Here is a 26,012-nt window from a genome sequence, read left to right as displayed (position 1 = left end):
ACTAATCTTGAATATCAAGATAATTAGACTAATACGTGACAAAACTACTTTCACTTTAAGCAAAAGTATGAAGTAGTTGCAAAGAGATTCCAAATATCACGTATTCCAGATAGAACAATCCGGTGGATTACTGATCCAGGTTATTTCCTTAATGGCTCATTTCACTGTGTATTACGTATGAGATCAAGCTGAGTCAACAGGGGTATTGCTTACATACCTTGATAGCCAAGCGGGGAGTTTCTCCGCAAATAATCTTGGTATACTTATTAAGTAGAATTAGGATGGATTATCTAAACGTTTTTCGCAAGTTGTAAGTACCTACGAGGATTTATTGTCTGGTTAACAGAAATGTGATGAGTTCGCCTTTTGGTAAATTTTGGAGGAGGTAAGTCATTTTTACTTGGGACTGGGGTTATATTGGTTAAGAACACATGTTTGCTAAAACTAGGTTAAGGGAGCAGTTACAATCACAGGTTTGGGAGGATGGGTGCTTAGGAAATAGTAATTACGTAATTTTTGTCTATATAAGCATATTTGTGGGACAAAAGGGTATAGCTTTAACCTCAGAACCTTATTATTAGATTATGGTAATTGAAACCAAAGTTTGCCATTTCTTCTGGATGCAAAATCAGACCACTAAATGCTATTCAGCTTTAGTACCGAGTATAATTTATATTCAAGATACACTCTAGTTTGCAAGAAAAACGTTGGAAAATAGATTGTCTAGATTATGAAACATCAGACAACTTGGCGTTTGTCAAGTTTGAACGATATGCAGTTCTGTCCATCAGATATTATTTCAGTACAACAACAAGGGAAACAAATCTACCAGCAGTGCACTTTCTGGTTAGTAGCAGGACTAATTTCATTTTACGACCCAGAAATTAAATTTCTCAACGAATAATTCAGACTAACGAGTCATATTTGAAATACTGTCCTCAGAGTATCACGTTAGAAAGATCTTTATGATTAGGACAAGCAGTTAGGGATATACAAGAACATACGTTACTTCATTAGAGATAAAAAGTGTGAACCATGGAAGTGCATTTTCTAATGTCATTCAGTCAGTAGCAACGTAGAACCTGTATGTATGTACATCGGTTCAAGTCGCTATACTCCATTAGCACAGAGGGATGGAACTGTCAAATCAAATCCCAGAATAATAGAGGTAGTAACAGTATCAGTGGTAATAGGAAAGATAAGACATCAAAGATACGACACTAAAAGGAAATATAATTCAGTGAGATAAAAACGAAAAACGTTATGAGGAATATAGAATCTTAGAATTTCGGGGAAGACAAAGAATGGATGCACCTGTATCATTGCAGACGATTTTGAGTCATGTCGTTCAAAGCCTCTAACCATTGTTTACGATAATCATGCGGGCCCCAACCAGGCAGTCTACACCTGCTAAAATGGCCAAGCTTAATTGTCAGTGACTTTATGGTTAGGTAGCCCCTAGCATTTTCCCAGCCTAATCCTGAACCAGAAAACATTTCTCGTCGAGGTAGGCGGTGGTTGCGCTTACGTAAAACATGTCCCAACCACCTCAGTTGATGAAGATTTACTACCTCATCAACCAATCTCCCATCTTAACCTAATACATTGTTCTTAATTCAGTCATTGTTTACCCCGTGGTCCAAAAATACACCAGCAATGCTTCGAAGACACCCATGATCGAACACCAGTAACCTATGAATATCCTCTCCTCTTAACGACCATGTTTCACATCCACAAAGTAGAACGGAGCAAACTACTGATATTTCAAACTCTACATTGGTCAGACTGATTCCTTTGTGATTGTCATAAGAGGAGTTCTGTTCTTTCTCATAGACTGGGACAATCAGCGATTGAGACCAGTCAGATGGGATTACATTTAGTTCCTGGATTTTAGCTAAGATCCCAGTTAATTTAACTGCTAAAACTGGACTACCACCCTTAAAAATCTCAGGGGTTAGTCCACCAGGTCCTGATGCTCTCCTTTGTTTTAGATTACCCATAGCCTTTCCAACCTCACTAAAAGTTAGAGGACTTACATTAATTTGCTACTCAGGTTGCTTGGAGATAGTGAGTGGCTGAAGTGTGGATGAAGGTCACCAACAGATTGGTTTTTAACATCCGTCTCCTTGATAATTATGAACAGTTGTCTACTGTTACTTATTGCTGCTGCTTTTCCCATCACTTTTACTTTCACTACCCACCACTACTCGCGATTGCTACGTAGGCTTTTTATCAGCCTACGTTTAAGCTGACCCCGCTTCTCATCGCGTTCGGAGCCTGAGTTCTATAGACACCGCTGAGACCCCCGATTTTTCCTAACCTTTTGGTCTGAGTTACTAGTAGATGTCACTGCTGCTTCTACAGCTTTTTGGGAACCATACCGCGCTGCATCGTGATAGATATCATTTTCAAAGTTGACTAGCTTCTTCTCTAGTTGTTCCTGAAATATGTTCTTAATTATTTCATCATTAAGTTGAAGTCTAAGGGGTTTTCTCTGTGGCTTTTCTACATCCAGTAAGACTCAGCCAAATACGTGCTCGAACTAGAGAATGATTTGAGTGTAAACATATGCTCTAAAATGGATGACAGTCATTAACCGAGCTCCTCCGAAGACGGCTAATGGCAGCTCGATCTATTTCAATTCATCGATGAGTCGATTGTGTAGGTCGCCACGTCAGACGATGTTTCTCATGTTTAAAGTTGCCGTTTGCCAGAAATAGGCAGTTATCTGAGCATAGTTGTCGTCATTATCTTTTGCTGAGCCGCTACACCGTAAGACCCGCCTAAGTGCATTTCGGTTTAGTTTAGTTTACCTAAATAAGGAACAAAATCACCCGCCACTATTACATCTAAGCGTTTGACTTTCTGAGTGAGATTGGATAGCTTCCCATAAAACTAAACTTTGACTTCGTCCGAGCAGTAATCAATGAGAGCGTAGAGAGAGACAACGAAGAGGCAATGCAGTGTGTTTCTATCTTTTCGAGTTCTTAGTCTCGTTTAGTTGAACAGCGCACAGGAGACTGTCTATTAAAATACAGTCAGTGAGAACTTGTTCTGCTCTAGATTTCAATACTGCTATACCGACACCAAAGAGGATACGTGAAGTAGTAGTGGGGTCTCCAGATACTGTAAGAATAAATCGCACCGGTTTTTTATATTGACAAGGTGAGGTCAAATGAATGATGGTATTTGGACCCTGCATGCACGTTTCGGAGACGTAGCACATATCGACCGCGCAAGACTAGTGTCCTAGCTAAGGAGGCCTGTTGTCCTATCTGACCCAAGGTTCGAACATTGAAAGCTCCAATATGTAGATTGGAGTGTGGTTTAAGGAGACCAGGAATAACATTTCGTGAACTCGAACCATTAGCATTGGTGGTGGGTGTTGATAAAGATAAATGAGAAGGATGACGATGAAGGAAGAACTACTAGGAGGTGATAGACGATTTGGACGTGGGTGAAAGTGTATAAAAGGGACTGCAAACACTGTTGTCATGTATTACATTCACATAGTGAAGTGGATAGGATACTGGGTGCTTTTAGAAATGAAGCGGTATGTTAATGAGTCTGTAGTTAGTGGTTTGAGAATTGTAGGGAGCAACAGACGAACGTGCCAGTGAAAATAAAAATAAGTAGCTAGCTAACGTAATTTAAACCCAGTAACATCGCAATTAGGATGAACTAAGAGCAATGCATTTTTACGTAAAAACTACATGTCAACATACTCGTGCTTGGATTGCAGTTATATCTATATGAATAAAATCTATGTTTCTTGTGGGAGGGATTAGTTATAACAAGAGTATTCGAGGCTAGTTCTGCAACTAGACAGCAAACGTTATTAGTAACTAGTTTCTGATCGTTCCTTTAAATCGAGTTTACACATAGGAGGCGTGGCCTTTGACAGCTTTCTTGTTACAAATGATCTTTAGCCGCTTTATTTTGTGCTGGCAACCAAATACACATGAAAAAAGGGCAAAAATAAAATATTTCGAGTTTAAAAATATAGCACTATAAGTGTAGCAAAAGATGTTTTTGTTATATGTAAACATGAAAGCTTCGGATTCTTGCAAAGGGTCGCATCAATCAAGTTACAACTTGGTTGCTGCACAATATGAATACAGCCAGTGTACCAGAGTTTCTGTGGTGGCTTGACCTCAACAAGGTCAACTTTATTCGCTAGGACTTGCAATAAATGAAAACCGAACGTATTGCATAAGGAAATTACAAGGAAAAATATTTGTTACTGTACTGAACGAAAAGTGTAACATTCAAGCCACAAGCTGAAATAGTGCTTTACGATCAATTTTTCCTTATCAAGTGCTAAACTTGAATGCTAATTTTTACTTGTAGTCTCTATGGAAACCCGGGAAAAAAGACTTCATAGAAATCCTATTGGACTGCAATCACCCCACGAATTTCCATGAAGTGACGGCCAAAAGAATATAAACCCTGACATTTTATGCTGTAATTCAAACACCAAAAACTCAGTGAAACTTATGACTAAGCTCGAACGGCTCATTAATTTTCGTTAGGAAACCTAAAGCCGGACCAGGTATTTAAAAATAAAGTGTTAAGACTTATGTTGTCTTCAAATCGAGACAAAATCTTTCGGTACTAAGTAGACTTCGAAAAGAAATGTGCCTATTGAGGACAGGCGTCATTCTAGTACTTAAGGGACTAACCCCAAACAACCGTGCTTTATATGTCCGAACAGTCATTTGCTTATCCCAATATGGGAATGCAAATAGTTATCTGCCAACACCACTAACTGCCAGAGTAAAGATTATTCGAAGTCGAGTAACGAAAACTTTCTTGGGTGCAAGTCCTGTTTCGATGGATACAAGTGGCTCGCATGATCAACCCTTATTTCGATCCATGTAAAGCGAATGTTTAAGTGGAACAAATTAAGTATAAGAAGTGTTTTTCTGCTGTTGCTATTCCCCCTAGAAATCTACATATTTCGGGGTTTTCCTCAAACTTCAGAGAATTTCCCTAGATCTGAGGGAACTTTGGGGTTTTTACCATTTCCTCGAAATTTTCTATTGCGGTTTCTCCAAATTCTCCCCAAAATTGGGAGATTGGGTTAGAGGGGTCAGTTTACTCGTTGAAATCCTAATGTTAACGCCATTATTATTTCGTAAGACCTGGATCGAACAGACACCATACCTAACAGTTAGTCAATTAGTTAACAGTATAGTTGCATCGATAAAACGTGGAATTTGGTAATTAATGAGAATTTGTATAATGTTGACTTACCCCTGCACAACATGCGATTCTGAGTACATAAAAAGGCCAGAGAGTGGTAGCAAGATCACTACGAACTGATCGGCTGTAAAAGGAGGATTGAAGCGAACAATTAGCCCATAAGACAACTTGTCAGGAAGTAGTGCTTAAACCAACAATAGAGGAGCCGTTTGGTTTGAAACTTCGCGACCGCCAATTTAAAGGATAACAAGCAAATTAAACCACAAGCATTTCAGTGAGCAGCTTGATATTTAGTATATGAGTCTATGTAGTGGAAAAGCGATCTCATTAATAATCCCGTTATAATCAGATTCTGACCTTCAGGTACCGAGGACAGAAGGCCTACGGCCTGTGTTATTCCTTTTCTAGTATGTTTCTGTGAATGTTTGGTCTTCTGTTGAATGAGGCAACTGAAGTCGAAGACACCACCGTTTTGTGTGACTGGTTCTAAGAATTGACGGATCGGTGTGGGAACCTGTATGTTACGAATATTTTGTTCGTTCTTCGATTTTCTACTCACCTGCTATGTCCCTTGAGATGTCCCGATCTAGTGGGCAGAAAAAGAGAGGATATATCGAGTCCAAAATCATTTCTTAATACTCTGTACATAAAAACCAGATCAACTCTTAGTCTGTGGTAGGAAAATGTTAAGAGATCTAGCTTTTCAAGCCGCTCTTTGTATTTCTAAACCACGGAGTTCTGGAATTGCAAGGGTAGCTGACCTCTATATTTTTGCCAGGATATCGGAGTCACCTTTAAAACAGGGCTTACAGACTGAACGCGGTTTCCAAGTTTAGTTCTCACTAAGGTTGTGTATACTGTAGTGAGCATGGTAGTAACTAACTCGGTGATTGTTCGCCTTAAGGCCCAAAGTACTATAAATCCATCAGTCACGACAGTGGGCTGTGGTCTTAAGATCATGGCATATTATCACCCCCAATATTTCTGTGAGACCGAACCACGGGTGCAGGCACTTCCCGTATGCTGTTCATATTTACCTTTGTATCCCCGAAGTGCATACAGACACACTTTGCCGCGTTGATAGGCATCAGCCACTCTTCAGACCAGCTAATCACAATATTTAACTCTGGCTGAAATGCGCATGCATCCGCGCATAAAAGGTAAAGGACCTAGAACAGAACCTCGAGGCACTTTACGGAGTACTTGTTTCCAGGTGGAGCACTCGAAATTTATCCTCACTTCTCACGACCTCCTGCCACTCACGAACAAACGAGTTGGTAGAACGTTTTCACCGACAACTAAAACCTTCACTGTCAGCTGCAAACGTTTCACAGTGGACCGACGCTCCTTCACTTGCCCTACTAGGTATTCGAAATGCAGTGAAAGCTGACATTGGATACACTGCAGCTGTAAAATGTGATCGATAGACGAACCCACCAATAATAAAGGGAAACGCCCACCACCACATTAACTCCTTTTGACCTTGTACGACTGTATCTCTTTATTAACCAATCACAGTTTATTGTTCATTGTAAAACAATATTTGCTTGTTGACTCATTTTTCCTATTCTCTGGCTACTGTTCGGTATGTTATTCGTCTGTTTTTTCCCTGTATCAATAGGCCGTACAGTTTGTTTGTACACTAACGATGTTAATTTATGTTTTAGAAACAGATAAAGTTTATCTAGCCAAATAGCTTGCTTGTTCTGACTTTGGCCAAACCAAGACTCTGTATTCGACGGTCTAGAGAATAGCTCAGAATCAAACCTGTAGGAAATTGCTTCCTACAGCAGCTTGGCTTGTTTATGGGACGACACTCAGACTTGTACGAGAATTCGTGGAACTTTTATCTTCTTCATTGAATGTAGACCTAATCTCCTACACGAACAGGCTTACAAACGCGATGCGTTCAGTTAAAATGTTTCCACTCGACTGCAGTCAACTGACGTTTTCGTTCGACCTGACTTACGACATAATACGCAAGTCTTCCTACGTCGTGACTCACATCGATGACCTCTCGAATCAGCGATAATCACATACTTGTATTTTAGTAAAGCTACCTGCAACGTCTCACATAACCTCGTAAAATATTTCTCAATTGACATACGAGGTCAGCTTTTATCTTGGGTTTTTAACAGATCCTAGCCAAACCGTTCTATGCCTATGTAAGTATTCAATAGAGTTATAGAAGGAAGCGTGGTTGGCTCATTACTATTCATGCTTTCTTCAATGACGTGCGCCCACTCTTTCGATAAGTTAAACTTTTTCTGATGATGACCTAAAAGTGGCTTATTCATTCTCACCTCGTACCAAAGGAGGGTGTATTTCGGCAGTAACTCAAGGCATAGACAACCTGGACGAATGGGATGCGTCGTGGAGTCTATCACAGAATGGTGGCAAAGGTGAGTTCATTTGAATTGGCTGCAGCCATAACCTAAACCTGGTTCTACACAAACGCGTAAGGAAATCTCTCAACACTGTTCATGACTTCGATTTAAGATATAGTAACAGTTTGATCTTTTCCGAGCACACTGAATCTCGAGTGTCCAAATCGAGAAGACTTGTAGTGGCATTGGACCATAACCACACAATCTTCAAAGCTGAACACAACACTACTCGGAAAGTAGATATTCAATATTTAACACGGAGAAATATCTTACAATGGAGAAGGCGCCAACAATGAATTAAATTAATTGGAATTGATCGAATGGCATGGCTCGGCCATGCGGGCGTGGTCCCTGCTGAATATTACCTTATATCTTTTATTCATATTAAATATATTGTTCTTTCTCTAGCCTAAGCTTGTTCTTCATCAGGTATTGGTAGTTGTTACGATACAGTGAGTTGGTGTAGACGATGATGTGACTTCCACGTAAGATCTTATAGATTAGGCAGTTATATCATGACAAATCTACAAATTTAGGATTAGGTCTATTATTAGAGCAGTACTAATATCATAGTAGACCATAGTTCTACAGACTCACTGAATTCATATTGATAAATTTCAACACCAGTGAAGTTAGACTTTTATTATATAAAAAGTTTTATCATACCCATCGTTGAATATGAAATTTCCTTTTGAATGCAATATAATTTGATGGAAATTGGATGTGTTCAGATGAGATTCATCAAGGCTAGTTTGGAGTATTCCAACAATGAGGATAATAATCCAACTTGTCAACGCCTCAAGCTAGAATTTCTTCGGATCATGAGCTTAAATCAAACCTTGAATACCTTACCGGTTTCTAAATAATGCATCGTGATCTTCACGATCCGTCCTTTGGTAATCTGGCATATCATACCACAATATACACAAAAATGAACATTTCATTGATTCTGAATACCTATAGAGACTAACACCAGAGTATGATCGATATGCAACCATATGGATCAAACTGCCAGCAAGCCTCCGTCGCGGCAGTCCGGTTAAAGTCTCCCTGGTAAGTTACTTTCCAAAATTGATTTGTGTCACCTATTCAGCGTCAGTGTAATTACAAATGATCGGGGAAACAGGGTCCGGTAACTATATCATTAACTGCAAAGGGAAAATAGAACTTATGATATTTGTGCGTTTGTTTAATTTTTTCATGTTAATATCCAAAGTCAAATCTCATTACATAATTGATTTATTATTTAAATCTCTCTGATACGTATATTAACATTTATTCCTATTATGTTTCACGGACATCCTGACTGAAGTATCGACAGATTACAATATTTTCGTTCCTCCTGCTCTAGAGTTAACACGGTGTGCCTCAAAATACAACGTAACGTGCTTCGAATAGAGAATATGTTGAGAAAATTATTGAAGCATATATATAATTGTATTTCTGAGGAAAACAGAAATAATTACACCAAAGAATTTTGATGCCAAATGTATTTGGAGTTTGACAACACCTTACCAGTGACGCTTCCATGATTGAAGTATGCCAACCAAGTCAAATCAGAAGACAACAATGAAGGAGTTCGAAAATGTATTTGGAAGGCCTTCGGTACGTAGGGAAGTGATGAACCGAAGACATGGCGAATCAGAAGCTTGAACCCAATGGGTTTGTCGTTGGTAAACACTCGTCTGACAGTTTGCTATGTTCAGTAGAGTTTGGTCGTCTTTCCTTACTGTAAGGGGTCAAGTGACACAATATAGTAGTAAAAAACAAGTACAATGAAGATTTTGATCCAGGTTTAATTGGACACATTGCATTTGTAAGCGTGCTTGTGTAGGAGTTTAGATCAATATTCATCGAAAAAGATGAAGGGTCCACAAATTCTCCTGAAGGCCAAAGTGTCGTTCCGCGAACGAGTTGAGCTTCAGTATGTTCAACGCCAGCCTTCAATGTACTGCTAATACCGAATAACATGAGTGGAAGTGCGTCAGCCCACTGTGACGCTTTCGCCGTTTAGGGTGAAGCTTTCAACTGTCAGCGAAATCGTTCTATTAACCCAATAGCCTGTGGATGGAAGGTGGTCGTTCGGAGTCGTGTGGTTCTCAGGAGTGTGGTAATACAACGGTAAAGCCACATTCGAATTGACGTTCACGGTCTGAAGTGATACTCGGAGGACAGTCAAAGTTTACTGCCCACGGTTCGACGAAGGCGTGTGCCACTGTTTCAGCAGTAATGTCCTTGATTGATACTGCTTCTGGCCTTTGTGTAAAACGGTACACGTAAGGAGGTGAAAGTGTTCATTTTAGTCAAATAATAATTCTACCGAATGCAGATGAACAGGGTCGATAAAAGCGTAGGGAGTTTTGGAAGATCCCAACGGACACGTTGTATCTCACCATAGTCAACCAAGCCCGCTCACCACTTAGACACAGACCCAAAAAAGACGGTTCACTACTTTCCACAACCAATGTTTATGTTTTGAAGTTTGTTTCTATTAGCTACTGACACAGGTCGGTTCCTTTGACCTAGTGAATTCAAGCCGCCTATTTCGTTTCTGGCCATGACCATGGTGAAATCGGCCGTAAAGAAGGGACGAAAAAGATTGACTCACCAAGAGGATCCGAAAATTAAGGATGGAGTTGTTAAACATAGGGGTTTGTTGCTATCAAAGTCTCAGTGTTCTTAGAGAAACTAACAAGCAGACAAAAACAAAGGCTTAAGAAGCGTTTCCTGAAATCTGATGAACTTGTTGAAAATAGGACGCCTGAAAAAGTACTTTTGTTGATGACCTTCTCTCTATTAGGTTTACGAGTCATCTGACAGTGTGTCTGCGACTCAAAGTGGATTTTTTGAAAATGACGGTGACGAACTTATGGTTGATGATTTTGGACGTCTATCGGATTTGGAAGAAGACATTGAGACAAATACGGATTCTGTAGAACCTGTAAATGAAAAAGAGGATATGATCACAAACCTCACTTCCGAAGATGCGGTTGGAAAGTCTGCAATGGATTCCAGTACATTAGACCAACGCATTCGGAACTGGTTTTATATCCTCTCCGATTTCAAAAACAGAGCACCTGCAGACCTCAATAGGAGTTTGTGTGTTCGGACTCTGATAAGCGACTTATGTTCTCGCTATTCGTACAACCAGTTCCTTATGGTTAAACTTCTTGATTTGTTTCCCAAAGAGGTAATAAATATTGGAACTCAAATTCAGTCGCAGATTGTTGAGGTTTTAGAAGCTAATGAAGTCGACAGGCCAGTGACCATTCGCACAAACACCTTAAAGACACGTCGCAGGGAATTGGCTCAAGCAAGTCCTCTTTGTTTTATAATAATTAGATAGGCTTTAATAAATCGTGGCGTAAACCTTGATCCTTTGGAACCGTGGAGCAAAGTTGGACTTGTTGTTTATTCATCACAAGTACCATTAGGCGCAACACCAGAATATCTTGCCGGTCATTATATACTTCAGGGAGCTAGTTCTATGCTACCTGTAATTGCCTTGTCCCCTCAGTTAGGCGAGCGTATCTTGGATTTGTGTGCTGCGCCTGGTGGGAAAACAACTTACATTGGCAAGTTTGCAATTTAATTTGATGTACTAATTAGTCGAAGTTTTGGAATTATTGGTGTATCTTCAGTACTATTATTTACCGTGTTTTTATTAACTTGTGTTATTTGAGATGGTTATCTGAATCCATTACAGGGAATTGGTTTTTGCTGTTTCGGGTATGTCCAGTTCTCGAGATAGCATTATATCACTCAGGTTTCGGAAATTATTGGATTTATTTACCGGGTTTCTGATTTTAAACCCTGTGGTACTAAACTTGGTCCCGTCACACGCGAGTGATACTTCCTATATACTAATGATTCTACATAGCTTACTTATTCATATCTGTAAGATAGGTACGAATCTTTACTCTTATCCGTGTCAACTTCAACTTTGCCAGGAGGAATCGGCGAACTATTTGTTCCTTGGGATCTGCGTCTGGGCAGTTAGAATGAGGTCTTATTTTCGGAGGGCTATGATTTCTTAATATTCCTCCTAAAAACTGAGGGAGTGACAATTTAGTTAATAATAGGTGTGCTCGGTGGGTAACACTCAAAGTATTCTCCCTTACTACTTACAGAATTAAAGTAACCGTTGAGCCTTGAAAGATTCGACCGAAGAGTAGTGAGTTCCGCAGCTTACTGATTAGAGCTGAGGAAAGGTGTGCACGAGCCTAATATAAACATCTTTAGGTTAGTTTGTTGTGAAACAGTTAATTGCTTATATTTTAACTGAAGAATTGTAAATGTTTGGTCACTCGACAGTTTTGTGTATACTCTTTTCCATTACTCATAAGCAAGAACAACGATTTAAGCAACATATTATAAGTTTGTCGTTCTTATAAGCTATCCACAATCCTCAGCATTCTGACATCAAAATAATGAAGTTCAGCATACTTGTTTTTCTGAAAGGTTTTCTCAAAAGTTTTATTCCTCATCAATCGTATGAAAAAATGAGGCGCTGAGAATGAGCCCAAACTAGCATTAGATACCGGTCATAAATATCTCAGAATTGTAAATTATCAGGTGGTGAGGCTGAGGAAAAGAATGATTCCAAACCCAGTTCTAGTCGGATAGAAAACCAACTCGATTGCCTTCGGATCTCACGTAAGTGCTAGGTGTTTGTTTGATAAGGATTCGAAACGTGGCGTGCGGTGTATTATAAAGAACTAACATTACTAAACTTAAATTACTATGAGCTGATAAAACCCAGAAGCATAAAAGCAAATCAGCAGCAAGATTTGTTGGATTCAATGCACTGTTGTGGCCGTAAATATATAGAAAACACTTGAAATTGTGATGACTACCATCTGACACCAAATACTCGGTTATTGTAACACAGTCATACGTCTGAACAAACTGAAGATATACTATTCAAATTACGAGAACCGAATTACTTTTCTAAAACAGACGTAAGGCATGTGCATTGGCGAATTCCGTTGGATGCGATCCCTGGTGAACTAACTAGCAATAATGGAATATTCGGCCTGCTCGTATACAAGCTCCTACCGTTCAGATGTATTGTTTTATCTGCGAGATTTCACAAGAATATAAATCAGATTACCACCTGTTTTGACGGTGCTGAATCTCATCAGGAAGACATCATAGTTCATGCTTACAATACTGGTTTCTTTGCTCACCGTTGATGACTATTGCATAGATATTTTGTCAGTCTGTATTAAAGATCTCACTAATTCTGAGTTCGTGCGAGCTCTCAGTTCAACAAATTAATTTGTGCTCCATATCAAAACACCACAGGTTTTATGTAACAGCTTCAAACACAAGCTTCTTAACGTTCCATTTCTCCAAACATTTAAGTATGCAACCCCGTGATCGCCTGATTGCTGTTGTAAATGATCGTCAACTATAAAACCAGCTTATAAAAATTACTTTTTGCACTTTTCGGATAACCAAGGACTACTCTTCGTATACTGTGTCAGAACTAACGCGAAGTACTTTGTTACTACTGACTTGTTATTTCAGCCACTCTAAATTTTCTTTAGGAATTTCATTATCCTGTGCTGGTATAATGTGTCAAACCCAACTGATGTACTTAGGTGCTAGGTTTTACATTGCCTGGGACTGACTGGTACGTATAAAATTTAAGCTAATCATCAGTGTACACATTAATTTAGTAGCAGTATATTATTTAAACGAATTTTTGGTAAATGGACTCGAGTAGTGAAGTAAGATCATTGAACAAGCTGGAGTTCATTATTTTGATACTTAACTGCTATGGATGATAACAAAAACTTATTGAAACCAAGTTTTTCCATGTTGTCTTACCTAAGTTGTAATAATTGTTTTAGTTATCATCCAGAAGTCTATTTCTGTGCTTTGTTATGCCCTTATTTAATTCTCCTTTTTTATGTACAGCACAACTCATGAAAAATACTGGCACCATTTTTGCAAATGAAATAAACCCCAATAGAGCCAAAGCGTTGCTTGGAAATTGTCATCGTATGGGTGTGACAAATACTGTCATCTGTACAGAAAATGGGCGGAAATTTCCAAATATTATGTCTAACTTCGATCGAGTCCTCGTAGACGCACCGTGTTCTGGAACTGGTATAATTGCCAAAGATCCTTCTGTGAAAACCACCAAGAATAATGACGAAATTCGGAAGTGTGTAGAATTGCAGAAAAGATTACTTGTAGCTGCTATTGATTCCTGCAAAGTTGGAGGTTACGTAGTCTACTCCACATGCTCCATATTGGTAAGTAACCTGGGACTACTAGTAAGAATATTTATTGACAAGGTTCTGTAGAGAGTAGACAAAGGCTCTTATTGTTCGATATTATGAATATATGGGAGAGTAACACAATGACTAATTTTATGGATCGTCACACAAAACGTGAGTTAGAAACATGGCTTAATCCGATAGTGAACTCGTAAACTGAAATACTGATTTGAAAACTCCTAGTTTCTCTAAAATCTATGCCTACTCCAGGAAACGTGCTTCGACGATGTCGGTTGGACATGAATAACACTGTCCCAGTCACTCCAGTCAGAGATTTAGTCTCGTATAGTGCTCATTCCAAAGGTCATTGAATGAAGCACTTCGCAAGTTACTCTAGCCCATCAACTAAGTCACACTGTTTGACAATAACATACAAGTAGACATTCAAAGTTCGAAATATTTTCGTACATAAACTTCATGTTTAAATATAATTATGTTTTCTGTTTTACATTAAAAGTCTTGACATTATTATCTTTTTGTTTCTATTTAACAAGGTAGAAGAGAATGAGAATGTTGTAAACTTTGCGTTAAGACGAAGAAAGGTACGTCTGGAGGAAACGAAACTGTTTGGGGAGAAGGGTTTCACTGCGTAGGTGAGTGTTCTCTAAAGTATAATTATCTCCACAGATTCAAAGGCTATCAGTTCCATCCACATATGGCACGCGTTCGACGTTTTTACCCACACAAGCACAATGTCGATGGATTTTTCGTGGCGAAAATGAAGAAATTAGCGGCGGCTACTAAGGAGAAAAGTTTCTTAAGACTAGACATATCTAGATGAAGCACCAGGATTACCAAGCCTTCATCCTTGTTTGTGAATAAACAACTTAACCTAACTTCAGCCCTTACTTCTTCAGAACTCAGCGCACGATGGACTTCAGGCGCCTTATTTAGTGTGTGCAGATTTATTTATTTATTTATTTGAACACATAAATATTACTACGAGAGAGCGCCAATATATATGCGCCACACAAAACAATGAGAATTCGAAGAGAAAAGAAAAAAAGGTAAGAAGCGTAAAAAAGAGAGAACAATACCGAAGAGATTGGTGTAAGGTAGTGCGGTAGTAGTGAGAGAACGGAAAGGTACAATCAGAAGAAATCTTTCAGTTAAGGGAGACACAACCACTTTTTATGAAGAAAGCAAAAGAAGGTTACAGTAGGATCGCCACTGGCTTCTATTCTGAGCCATATCTGATAACGTCTCTAGCCACTGTGTAGCACCATCTCTCGGTCCCCAACCAGGGAGTCGTGAAGGACCAACACAAGCCAGCCCTTTGCAGCTTTCTTTCATACCACAACACCATGTCATGCACTGACCACCTCTCCGCTTCTTACAACCAGTCCCAGAGTCGGCAAATAATGCACGACGTGAAATTCTCTGGGACGACATTCGTAGAACATGTCCAAGCCACCAAAGTCAGTGTTTCAAGATGGTGATACCAATTGGATTATCATCTCTGTGCCCGAACACACGATGCCGAACATCTGCATTACTAACATGGTGTTGACACTGGATGTCAGCAATCCTTCGGAGACAGCGATGATCGAACACAGAGAGTCGTCTAACGTCCTCAACTCGGAGAGGCCAGGTTTCACAAGCATAGGGCGAAACTGCTCTCACTGACGCGTTGTAGATCCGAACTTTTACAGCCAGACTAACATCACGAAGGCGCCAAAGGTGGCCCAGATTGGCATAAGCCACTCTGGCTTTCACTATACATGCAATGACCTCATCACTCACGCCACCACCAGCACTTATGCAGCTACCCAGATACACGAACTTCTCGACTACTTCTATCTGCTCACCATCCAGGGTGAGTACAGGATTAGAATCCTGCCAGTCTTGTAGAAGTACTTTGCACTTCGAAGGTGCAAAGCACATACCATACCTATGGACACTGATTGCCAACTGATTAAGTGCGGATTGCATGGCTTGGGCATTATCGTACAGTAAGACAATATCGTCCGCATATTGAAGGTCGAGAAGTCTTTCTCTAAACAACAGATCCACACCACCATTACTTATATTCATCAGAGCTGTTTCTAGAATGTCATCGATGGCAAAGTTGAAGAGGAATGGTGAGATTGGGCGACCCTGTCTAACCCCACTGCTCGAATAGAACAATGGAGAGAGGTGGTTGTATGCCCTCACTCTGCCTGAGGTGTTTGTATATAGGGCTTTTAGGATGTTAATAAACTTCTCAGGCACACCCTTCTTCAATAGACAATCCCAGAGAACAGTCCTGTCCAACAAATCAAAGGCAGCTGTGATGTCAAGAGGCACTACGATTGTTGGCCTCTGATAAGTATGGCGGTGTTCTAACATTTGGCGGAGGGTGAAGATATGATCAATAAATCCTCGACCAGAACGAAACCCAGCCTGCTTTTCGCGAGTCAATCTTTCTCGGGTTTTGAACAACCTACGCAATCGGAGGTAGACTTATCCCCCGATAGTTGTTACAGAAACGACGTGAACCCTTTTTAAAGATAGGGACAACTATCGACTCATTCCATGACGTTGGTACACTCTCTAGTTCCCAAACCTTTGTAAACAACGTCGTCAGTTCCTTAGTAAGAAAGTCACCACCATCTTTTAAAAGAGCCGGAGGTAAGTCATCGGGGCCAGGTGATTTGTGTTGCTTCGAGAGTTGGAGTTCCTTGCGGAATTCCGCCTCATTTGGTGGATCAGTCGCCACCGGCCATGGAGGGCAGGACAGTCTGATCCATGTTGCCGGAGCAGCAGACCAGTTGAACTGCCCTTCGAAAAATTCTGCCCATCGTCCAAGACGATGGATGTTAGTGATTGGCATCCCGTCATCCTCACAGATTGTTTCGCTCACATCAGGCTCCCTGCTGCCAGTGGCTTGGATTAGTTGGAAGAGCTTCCGGTAATTACCAGATGCAGCTGCTGCTTCCAGCTCATTAGCACGCCATTTTCATGGCGTCATGCAATTGCGACCAATGCTCATCTATACTTTTCGGTGGAATGGTAGCTAGCCTAGAAACTAGCTCGGTTCGATACTTACTTGCAACAGAAGTTGCAACCAGCTTGCTAACATCAATCCGTTGGTAGCGGTCACTTCGTTGGCCACTGAAAAGTAAGGTAAGATTGGCGCAGACCAAGGCATGGTCAGAGTCCAGATAGGTACTCCAAAAGGAGCGGCAGTCTTGTACACAACCACGCCAGCGGTAGCTGATCGCGATGTAATCAATCTGAGTCCAGGCTTGGAATGCAGAGGGAGGACGCCAGGTGGCACATCGGCGATGATTGTCCCGAAAATTAGTGCTAGCCAGAAACAGGGGCATAGGTAGAGATGACGAAAAGACATCGTTTCTGACGCCGATTTCTCACTTTGATGGAACTTTCTAATCTAACAGCACATAACCGACTGTTAATGGGGATCCAATCGATTAGTGCTGCCTCAGCTCTAGCGCTTAGTGCGACACCAACGCCAGCAAGACCAGACGAAAATGCCACAGGGTCCCCGGATAAGCGCACATCAAACAAGCTATTCGAAGCGACAGATAGAGAGCGAATTTGTAGTACTTCACCAGAGTCTTGAATACGGGTCTCGGATAGACAGCAAACATCAATATTAAGACTTTACAAAGACATAGCCAGCCCTATCTGTTGTCCGACCTGCATAAGTGTGCGAACGTTGAAGGCAGCCAGTTTGAATGGTGCACGTGGTTTCAGAAAAACTGCTTCAGTACTCATATTCAGTGGAAACATGCAATTACCAACCGGACAGTGACTCGAGAACGTTTAGATACAGTCGAATCCCCACCAAAGACGAGCCACTGTCTAATTATAAAAGAGGGTGAATGTGGTAAATAATAATAGTAATAATAATGACAATAATAGTAATGATAATAATTTGAATCATTTGTTTTTCGAAGCGAGAAAAGTAGTTTCCATAGATATAGAGAGTTCATCATTTGCGTGTGGGCTGTGATACTGCCCGGGTGCCCAAACCGAAGCAGGTGGTTATCTTAGGAGGCCATACCCCGAGCAGATTCCTGGTCGTAACAATATGGTTCTAAGATAGTTAACGATGTCAGAGACCCAGATGGCTGGCCTTCTGTACCTCTTGCTAATGTACCCAATTTGATAATGAGTCACATCTACTAAGTCTATTGTCTCCAGTTAACATACTAACCACATGCGGAAGTTCCGTGTCATCTACACTTCCTTCCAAGTCTTCTATCTCACCTATCATACCACACAATATCTCACCGTAAATAATCTGTCACACGTTACACAATACTTAGGAATTGGAGAGGGAGATTGATTATGAATACTGTGGGCTTGAGTGCTGTGAGAGGTATGAGGGCCCACATCGTGGAAGGGTTCTTCTAAAAGTATCTGAGAAGGAAATTGGGTTAGAGTTCGTCTGAACGATTCGAGAGCTTGACAACAGTGCTCAAGAAACAACTGCTTGAGGTCGGTCACACACGACCCTTTTGTTAGTAATTTTGGTGTTAGCTTCGTACTTGTTGAGACCCTACCGTCGGAGACGGATATCCGTGGGCTAAGGCAAAGTGTGCATTCTTCGAGTAGATGTTTTCTAACCCCACATTTCCTTCGTGAGATGGCGGTATCGCTGTTATAGTTCGCCTATGGGTTTGCTGCTTTCAGTCTTACCGCTCTTCAACCGACCTGTCTAGCATGGTAGGACCTTGAGGAACTATTGTTCCAGCCACTATAGCTCGATTGGTTCATCACGACAGGCAAGCCCGACCACCACGTAAAAGTAGCAGCAACGGTCGTGATATCAGATACATAAATGCTACGAATATTTTAATACCTATGATGGATACAGTTGTGTGTAGATGGACACAAAGCTTATAATCTTACTAACTACTGAGTCTGAGGTTGATCACAGCTGTATAACTAGAGGCGAAAAAGCTGAGGCCTAGAGTCGTTTATAAATACATTATACGAGCTTGTCACAATTTCGGTATTTTTAAGTGGCAACTGTATTGGAAAGAAAACTAGAGATTATCAGCAAAATATAGACATCGATGAGCACTAATCAGAGTGGAATTTAATTACAGTCAAGGTTGAATATATTATAAATCCAGGAAATAAATTAATTGAAATTTATTCAGTCAAATGTAGTTACGATTGACTGCGCTTCCGAAAGTCTTCGAAAAAAGCTTTTACTTCTGATTCTGTTACAATCTGAAAGACAGAAAAAGGATATGAGTAGGGAATGGTAAAAATAGAAGTCAATGGTTATTTCATAGTACAAAATATAACAAGCTAATCGCCTACATCTAGGTCAACAAGTTTTCATTTGACACAAAATATGGGGCAAGTATTGGGTTTAAACATCTAACAACGAAATTTGTTTCGTAGGGATAACAAACGTTTTTCGAGACATACTGAGACAGCGCTGAACTCTAATACAAGGGAGGACGCTAAGAAGTTTCCACATGAGTGAGCTACACTTTCTATCAGGTCATGGTATGATGTCACAAATAACTACGACAACAAAGGCTAGCATAGATCTCTTCACAATTTATACAACTTGATGTACAAAGAACTAAACAGATAAGTGAGGTACTTACGTGGTTTTTATCTCTCTTCTTGGTGAAAAATTCTTCCAGAGCCTCTTTCAGTCGTACGAATCCTACATTAAAAGTATACTTTATTAGTTGTGGAAAATATGCTAATGACAGTCAGTGTATTCAATTACAGAGCTTGTTAGGTCTATTTAAGTGGGATTGATACCATTTATCTCTTCAGGTACAATAATCTGATTGTTGACATCATTTAACCTAGGTTTTCTGGGTATGGATGTTCACATCACAAAGTAGAGACCTATTTCCGGATAGATAGTTATATTTACTTAGAATGTTGTAACGTACGAATAGGATCTAAAGATGTTATTATACTCTTACGCTTTATTGGTAGTTTACTATTTATTTGGGAGCAATAGTGTGTCGTCTAGCGCTGCTATATAAACCTAGACACTAAGTAATGGATTGTTTTTTACCCAAACATTTATACTGTATACACTGAATATCCGCAAACTTATGGTAACAAAGTTGACGTAAATCAATAATCTAACCATAATTTATACCTAAATGAAATAACTCACAAGAAAATACACTTTGAATTTAGTGATATACGTCTACTACAAAAGCCACGAGATATTTTTACAGGTCCTTGCTTAATAAATACTAATACAACACTTTTTGTTCACTCAGTATTATAACGAACATTCCATAAGTTATTACCTTGTACAATAAAGACCATGTAAGTCAGTAACTGCGACGAACTCGTCCTAACTCTGCTTGATTCTAGCGTAAACCCTGTTTCTCTTGACAAATGTATGTTGTTTTCGTTTTAGGACACTTATTAAAACCTTTATGATGTATAGACACATGAAAACGTGAGAAAAACACGTTGATGCACAGGAGCCAGAAAACATTGTAGATACCTCTCGAGTTTTTAGTATTCCGACGTTGTCATCACAAATTTTGCGAGCAAGTACGCAGGGAGTATTGTTTATTGGGAGCTTATAAACTCTCATGTATGCTTTATTTGTTTTTTATCTGTTCAAAGTATGTCAGAGGTTTACTGATTTGGCGTTTTAGATTAACATTATAATATCAAGCATGAAGTAACCCGTATTGAATTTAACAATTATTTACGAGGAATATGAACGAAATAATCAGCGTATATCTATAAGGTGTTCCTATTATTTCTACTTATAAGTTCATAATTATATATCACGTGATAAATCCGCATTATGACAGTTACCCGTTGCAAAATTTACTGCTGCAGGATGCGGCAACTCTGCAAGAGCCTCATTTAGTGTGCGTTTCTCCTCCTCGTTAATTGATTTAGTCCTCTGTTTTCCCAGTTGCATGTAATGGGATACTGAGTCTTCAGGATCCAATAGAAATTCGACATTAAGGTGCTTGTACATTTCCTAATCCAAAAAATTGTAAAATTAAGTGCTTGGTAATCAAAGTATGTCAACATGAATCAAAATCTTGACTTCACTGAGTCCAGAAAAGCAACAGAGTATAACAAACTACACATACGTTGCTGACAAAATTATTGGGCTTGGGCTTTAGAAAACATTGAAATGCATAATATAATTCGAATATAATTTGTTTTATTCAGTTCCCCACACACATTCGTTCTGCTCGACTTCAAGGTAATTGTCTTCGGACATTACATGAATCAAACTTGTGTCCAATTATAACCAATGGAATTTGTTGACCATAGGGTGCCCCCCATCATTTTTAGAGAGCAGTAATCAGAAACCTTTATTACAATAAAGATGCGAATAATCAGTTTCTTGATTTTAGTGGTATATAAGATGAACATCACTGATGATGAGATACTGGGACATATACACGATACTTTTCCATGGTTCTGGACAACCATAGTTGCTAGAATAAAATTCGTATTTTTCGAGAAAAATTTTCTGACACCGATGTGTATCGTTATCGTGAAAGAAAATTTCGTACAGAAGAGAAAAATTATGATGGACAACAATTTACCTGCATTAAAATATGCCATCGTATGTCTTTGGATTTACTGCAATTCTTTAACTTTGCTACCTAGATTTTGACGAGAGTTTTTAAGTGTTATGGCGCAGACCTATTATCTGAAAAGTCCGGAGATATTAATTATATCGTTCACCTTGCAATGGGAAATGTTATGGAATCGTACTTATTTAACTGCCCATCACTCGTATATATGGTCTTAGTTGCACCACTCAAATTCAGAGTAGACCTAAAATCTGAATTTGACCTACTTTATAACAGCGAATATCTAAGGACTGTCAGTAAGTGAATCGTAACCCACATAAAAGTTAGCACAAATGTACATCATAAGCTGCGATATTTTGTGAGCAAAATCAGGAAATTAGGAAAAAATTGAACTAGGGACACCAGGAATCTGAGTTTACAACAAAAAATAAAGTAATATGGAGGAAACATATGTCTGCGCTGATACAACTTGTTTTTAGCCCCGTCATTTGGAACCTTCAACCACACGTAACAAGTGTCTCTTGGGTGACAAGCAGGATGGCTTTACCTTCTGGCACCCATTTGTTTGGTGGCCAATGTACTCATGGACTATTATCAATTCATTACCTCACGGCAAAAACTAGCTAACCATACGCAACATGACCCAGTCATCTCATTTGATGACTTGTTGTTTTTTGATGGGCTTCCAATAGAAAAACGAAAATAATTATCCTTACATTGTCTATTGACTTAAAACATTAGTTTTTCTCTTACGAAACGTGAGACATGATACTCCATTTCTTCAAAAATACGGCAGGAAGCCTTGTGGAAAATTTTCACCATGTACTACCAAATAGATTAAATGTGCGATAAACTTGACCTTAAGGGAGAGCTGTCCATAAATCTGCACTAAATTGCTACCTGCAAGCCATTCTCGCATTTCCCGTAGAAAATCAATTAGCCGGCTAAACTTGGATTTACCACAGCACCGCACTCCCTAGGGATGGCTCCTCATATTTCACTAAACTACTTGAAATACAAGGATAGCGTGGTCGTTGAACTAATTTCGTTAACTAGAACTATTCTCAAATACAGAATATATGGAGCTCAACGTAGTTTACAACGAGCATATACGCTAAACATTAATTACGCCTATTATTTGACAGTGGGAACAAATACATTGATGAATACGTTACAATCATATTCAAGAAGCCACTTTATATATGACTACTCATTATTTACCATACGTCAAATACTCGTTAACGATGTGGACATACACAATTGTGCAGATCACGTCACTACCACTAAAATTTTTCAAGTTTTTAGAAACAGTAGTGTAGGCGTTCCAACTAACATAACTTTGAGACAAATTACCTTGCAGGTTTCGCATCGACAAAGGAAGCTTCTCCAATCAGAGATCCAAAACACTGATGGTACTAGATTGGGGTCGAGGTTGTCCAAGTTATCAAGAGACGAACAGAAGAACTCAGGCACGTATTGTTTCATTTTACTAGCCCACATGGACAAACGACAATAAGAACTGTCTTCCGGATGAGTCGTACCTTCATTTACGGTTTTCCTCAACCTTTTAGAATCTGGAGTATAAATAAACTCAGTCAAGCTGTTACTCTTTGTAAAAGATTGCCGGAACGTCTCCTCAGTGTTATATGCATACATAAATAGAAACGCGTACTTTTTAACGCACATAAAACAGGTCATCTCGTTATAATCTTCGGGTGGTTCGAATTCTTTATCCATGTTGAGATGCTAAGATAATTTAGGAAGTCATAATCAGGTTACCTCCAAGTGAAACCAGTTTTCGCATATGCCACACTGAATCATTTCTTCAACACCCTAGTAAAGAAAATAATAAGATACAAAAAACTACGTCATAATCCGGGTCTGGATACGGACGTTGACACGTGCAATATCGGTTAGAAAAATTGTCATCGTACCGGTTCAAATCATTTTCATCGTCCTTATCCTTTGAAATTTAGTACTAGATTTGTATTACCTCCCACAATAGACAGTTACAAACACCAGCAAATTTTGAGTTTCCACAGTCGCATCTGAAATATCGTTTGGTGTATAGCTCAACTATATCATGGTCAGAATGACACTCAATCGCACAAGGAAAACAAATCGCAGCTTTTACTTCGTCTACGTTTAAACATGTATGACAAGTGTAAAGCGCCTGTCGTTTTACATATCCCTATATACTGTAGTGAACAGGAATTATTTGTTACCCTTATAAATGTACAAGCAGATCTATCATCGACCCCACCCATGGTAATCCAGTTCTCCTCATCAATTTCCTGCAGTACATTCCCAATCTTCACCACTGTATCTTCTTCCTCACTATCACTGACCATCTTAAACCGAGATAAGCAGAATCATATTACAGTTTCCGCCACAAAATTCAGTCACCTTGATTATTCATGAAATGTGGGAATACTAAACAAAATCTTGTTACAAATAAGTGTCTGCATTTTATTATTAATTATGATATGTGAAGGTACGTCTTCATAAATTGTCAAACTATGCTACCGCATCATTTAAAAAACGTAAGTTTAATAAACTCGTAGAAGTAATTGTAATTCTTTTTTTTAATGTGTCAGCATTTCCGGCTCAAACTCCTAACTAACTATTTTAGCTTTATTAGGATTAGTGAAACATTCCTTTACATAGTAACCACTTTGATTATCACTAGTTGAAGTTTTATTTTTTAGTACCTTTTTCTGCTTAAATAGTTTAACCGACTTTTGATAAACAGGCATATCTATCGATTGTCAGTGGACGTCTGGTGTATCCTGTTATGGAAAAAAGTATATTTAACGTAAAAAGGAGAAATATTAATAAATAATGACAAAATACATCACAATTAAGCACGCTGTGATGATTGGAGCCGCTTCTTCCTGTATAGAACAATGAATTAAGGATGCCTCAACTATTTGGAGTTTGACAGCAACCTAGCCAGTAATACTTCCATGGTTGAAATTTTCTAACTAATTAAAATCAAAATTCGGAAATGAAGGAGTCCGAAGATGTATTAAAAAGGCTATCGGTACGTTGAAAGAACGTTTCGTCTAGGTTGGCTAAAGGTTGAAGGAGAAGTGAAGCACAACGCACCCCAACGTGGTCTGATGCGGACTATTCACCAAACGCCTTCAGCAAGGTGAGTCCATTGAAACTAATGGGGTCAGCATCGAAAGCCGAAGGCTTACAGAACCACAGGGCCGTTCTCGAACTAGAAGCTTCCTTATGTATATGTTGCATTCTCGCACGTTGCTGTCATGGGCCTACAATTGTATCTGAAAATCCTGCTGAGTTGCAGATGAAGCAATCATTGATGTGAACTGTATTGGACTGTTGAAGTGTTTGAAAATGTTGCTAAAATAGGAGCTCTGCTGAATGCCGTCATTATTGCTTGGGTCGCTTGAACCTAATAACTGATGAACTGATTCTTTGGCTTGAATGATGGGATAAACTAATCGGACTGACGACAAACTTTTCGATTTGTTTAATCTGATATCGAAATCCATCTTTTCTTTGAGCCTTTTTGAATTAGTTTCTTATTCGTTTGGAGTGACTATATGTGTTGCCGTTCATTGTATTCTGACCAGTAGTACCTTTAATGTTTTAACAGCCAATAGGTACGAATTTTTATCACTTTAGTTTGTTCGCAAATTTAAGGGACCGTGTGTGGTACAGGCTGGTTTGTAGCTCGAACAATCATGAGAAATAAGAAATCAGTGAGTGTCCACATTAATGAACGGTAGGCACTAAAGTTTTATAGATAGCACATAGAACCATTTGCAATTCTAAGGCCTGTTGCAAATTGAATATTTGGGTTCAGTCTTTGAAGTCAAATGAACGGTTGTTTGGGGGCGATCACTTCTTCACAGAGTAGCAAGAACTGATAGGCTTGCAGTTAGGTATTCTGTGTTTCTGGAAATGCAATATTAGAGTAACTGTTTCTCAACAAAATTCCCAGCTTAACATTATCGAATCATCCTAGTCCTTCAACGGCGTTAAAGAAACAAGGCACGGAAGTCATTGTCTATAATGTGTATATGTTGAGTGCACATGGCTTTAGGAAGACTGAATTCTCCTCAGATTGGGACAGAAGTGCATGCTTAACGAATGGAGTACGTTAATCTTTTCAGCACTCGAAGGTTGGTTTAGGTGTCAGCTATGGACTTTTTGTAGATGAATTCAGTCATCTCGAGTTGTTAAAAATTCCACTGAGTACCATGCAGATTTATCAAGGCAGTTAAACTCTCGGGTATGTAGATCACCAGTGTAGATGACCTGTGTCGATTGACTGGGAGCCTACTCGAGTTAGATGGGAATGGTATGGAAAACCAACTTATGTTGAAATTATACAACTATGGTTGCCTACAAACATCCGACGATTATCATGAAATTTATTTTGTTTGTCCGGAAAAAGTAAATGTCACATACAAACTAGTGAACCTTATTTCAGTGACTGAGGGTCAGTGAAGTTGCATTATACCTATATACCGAATGAAACTATCTACTGATCCACCTAGTACGAAGCACATACAAATATCCTATTTAAATGCTTTAAAGACAAAGTGAGCCGACGTGAATCACATGCATTGTAACTGACA

General features: G+C 39.3%; 3 protein-coding genes across 9 annotated transcripts in view; 1 reads left to right on the top strand and 2 right to left on the bottom strand.

Annotated features, from left to right (window-relative positions):
- The window catches only part of BTK29A_1 (Tyrosine-protein kinase Btk29A), a 55,600-nt gene extending 50,012 nt beyond the window's left edge, over nucleotides 1-5,588 (bottom strand). The window contains exon 1 of one of the 2 annotated variants that reach the window (XM_051208948.1): nucleotides 5,257-5,588. The gene's annotated coding sequence lies outside the window, so the exon portion shown is untranslated. The remainder of the gene's footprint in view (nucleotides 1-5,256) is intronic. The other variant, XM_051208949.1, reaches the window with a different exon arrangement.
- NOP2 (rRNA (cytosine-C5-)-methyltransferase nop2) lies at nucleotides 354-14,663 on the top strand (the record flags this gene model as incomplete). Its single annotated transcript, XM_051218507.1, has 8 exons — nucleotides 354-369; nucleotides 10,276-10,361; nucleotides 10,402-10,782; nucleotides 10,816-10,905; nucleotides 10,939-11,167; nucleotides 13,518-13,858; nucleotides 14,377-14,471; nucleotides 14,510-14,663. The coding sequence occupies 8 exons, from the start codon at nucleotides 354-356 to the stop codon at nucleotides 14,661-14,663; spliced, it is 1,392 nt and encodes a 463-aa protein (XP_051074352.1).
- Nucleotides 14,664-18,863: 4,200 nt separating this feature from the next.
- UBR7_1 (putative E3 ubiquitin-protein ligase ubr7) lies at nucleotides 18,864-23,823 on the bottom strand. 6 transcript variants are annotated; one of them, XM_051208944.1, is made up of 9 exons: nucleotides 23,625-23,799; nucleotides 23,393-23,590; nucleotides 23,267-23,356; nucleotides 23,179-23,232; nucleotides 23,007-23,145; nucleotides 22,753-22,973; nucleotides 20,657-20,828; nucleotides 19,459-19,520; nucleotides 18,864-19,069 (listed from the first exon to the last, which is right to left on the bottom strand). In XM_051208944.1, the coding sequence occupies exons 1-9, from the start codon at nucleotides 23,748-23,750 to the stop codon at nucleotides 19,007-19,009; spliced, it is 1,125 nt and encodes a 374-aa protein (XP_051074350.1). In that variant the 5' UTR covers nucleotides 23,751-23,799; the 3' UTR covers nucleotides 18,864-19,006. The 6 variants fall into 6 exon arrangements, with proteins under 6 accessions (XP_051074350.1, XP_051074349.1, XP_051074347.1 ...); XM_051208943.1 differs by having other exon boundaries at nucleotides 22,753-23,145; XM_051208946.1 differs by having other exon boundaries at nucleotides 23,179-23,590; nucleotides 23,625-23,823.
- Nucleotides 23,824-26,012: the final 2,189 nt, after the last annotated feature.

The sequence above is a fragment of the Schistosoma haematobium genome, chromosome 1 (genome assembly GCF_000699445.3).
Source record: "Schistosoma haematobium chromosome 1, whole genome shotgun sequence".
In the NCBI taxonomy this organism is placed as follows: Eukaryota; Metazoa; Platyhelminthes; class Trematoda; order Strigeidida; family Schistosomatidae; genus Schistosoma; species Schistosoma haematobium.
Note: the sequence above shows the minus strand (reverse complement) of the source record. Positions and strands in the feature narration are given on the sequence as shown.

Bases quoted from the DNA above. Each gene is read 5' to 3' on its own strand.
- UBR7_1 (XM_051208943.1), bottom strand. From the start codon at position 23,750: ATGGTCAGTGATAGTGAGGAAGAAGATACAGTGGTGAAGATTGGGAAT. The intron at 23,146-23,178 runs GTAACCTGATTA...AAATTATCTTAG, and splicing joins AAAACTGGTTTCACTTGGAG to CATCTCAACATGGATAAAGA. The intron at 20,829-22,752 runs GTAATTTGTCTC...TTTTTGGATTAG, and splicing joins GTCGATGCGAAACCTGCAAG to GAAATGTACAAGCACCTTAA.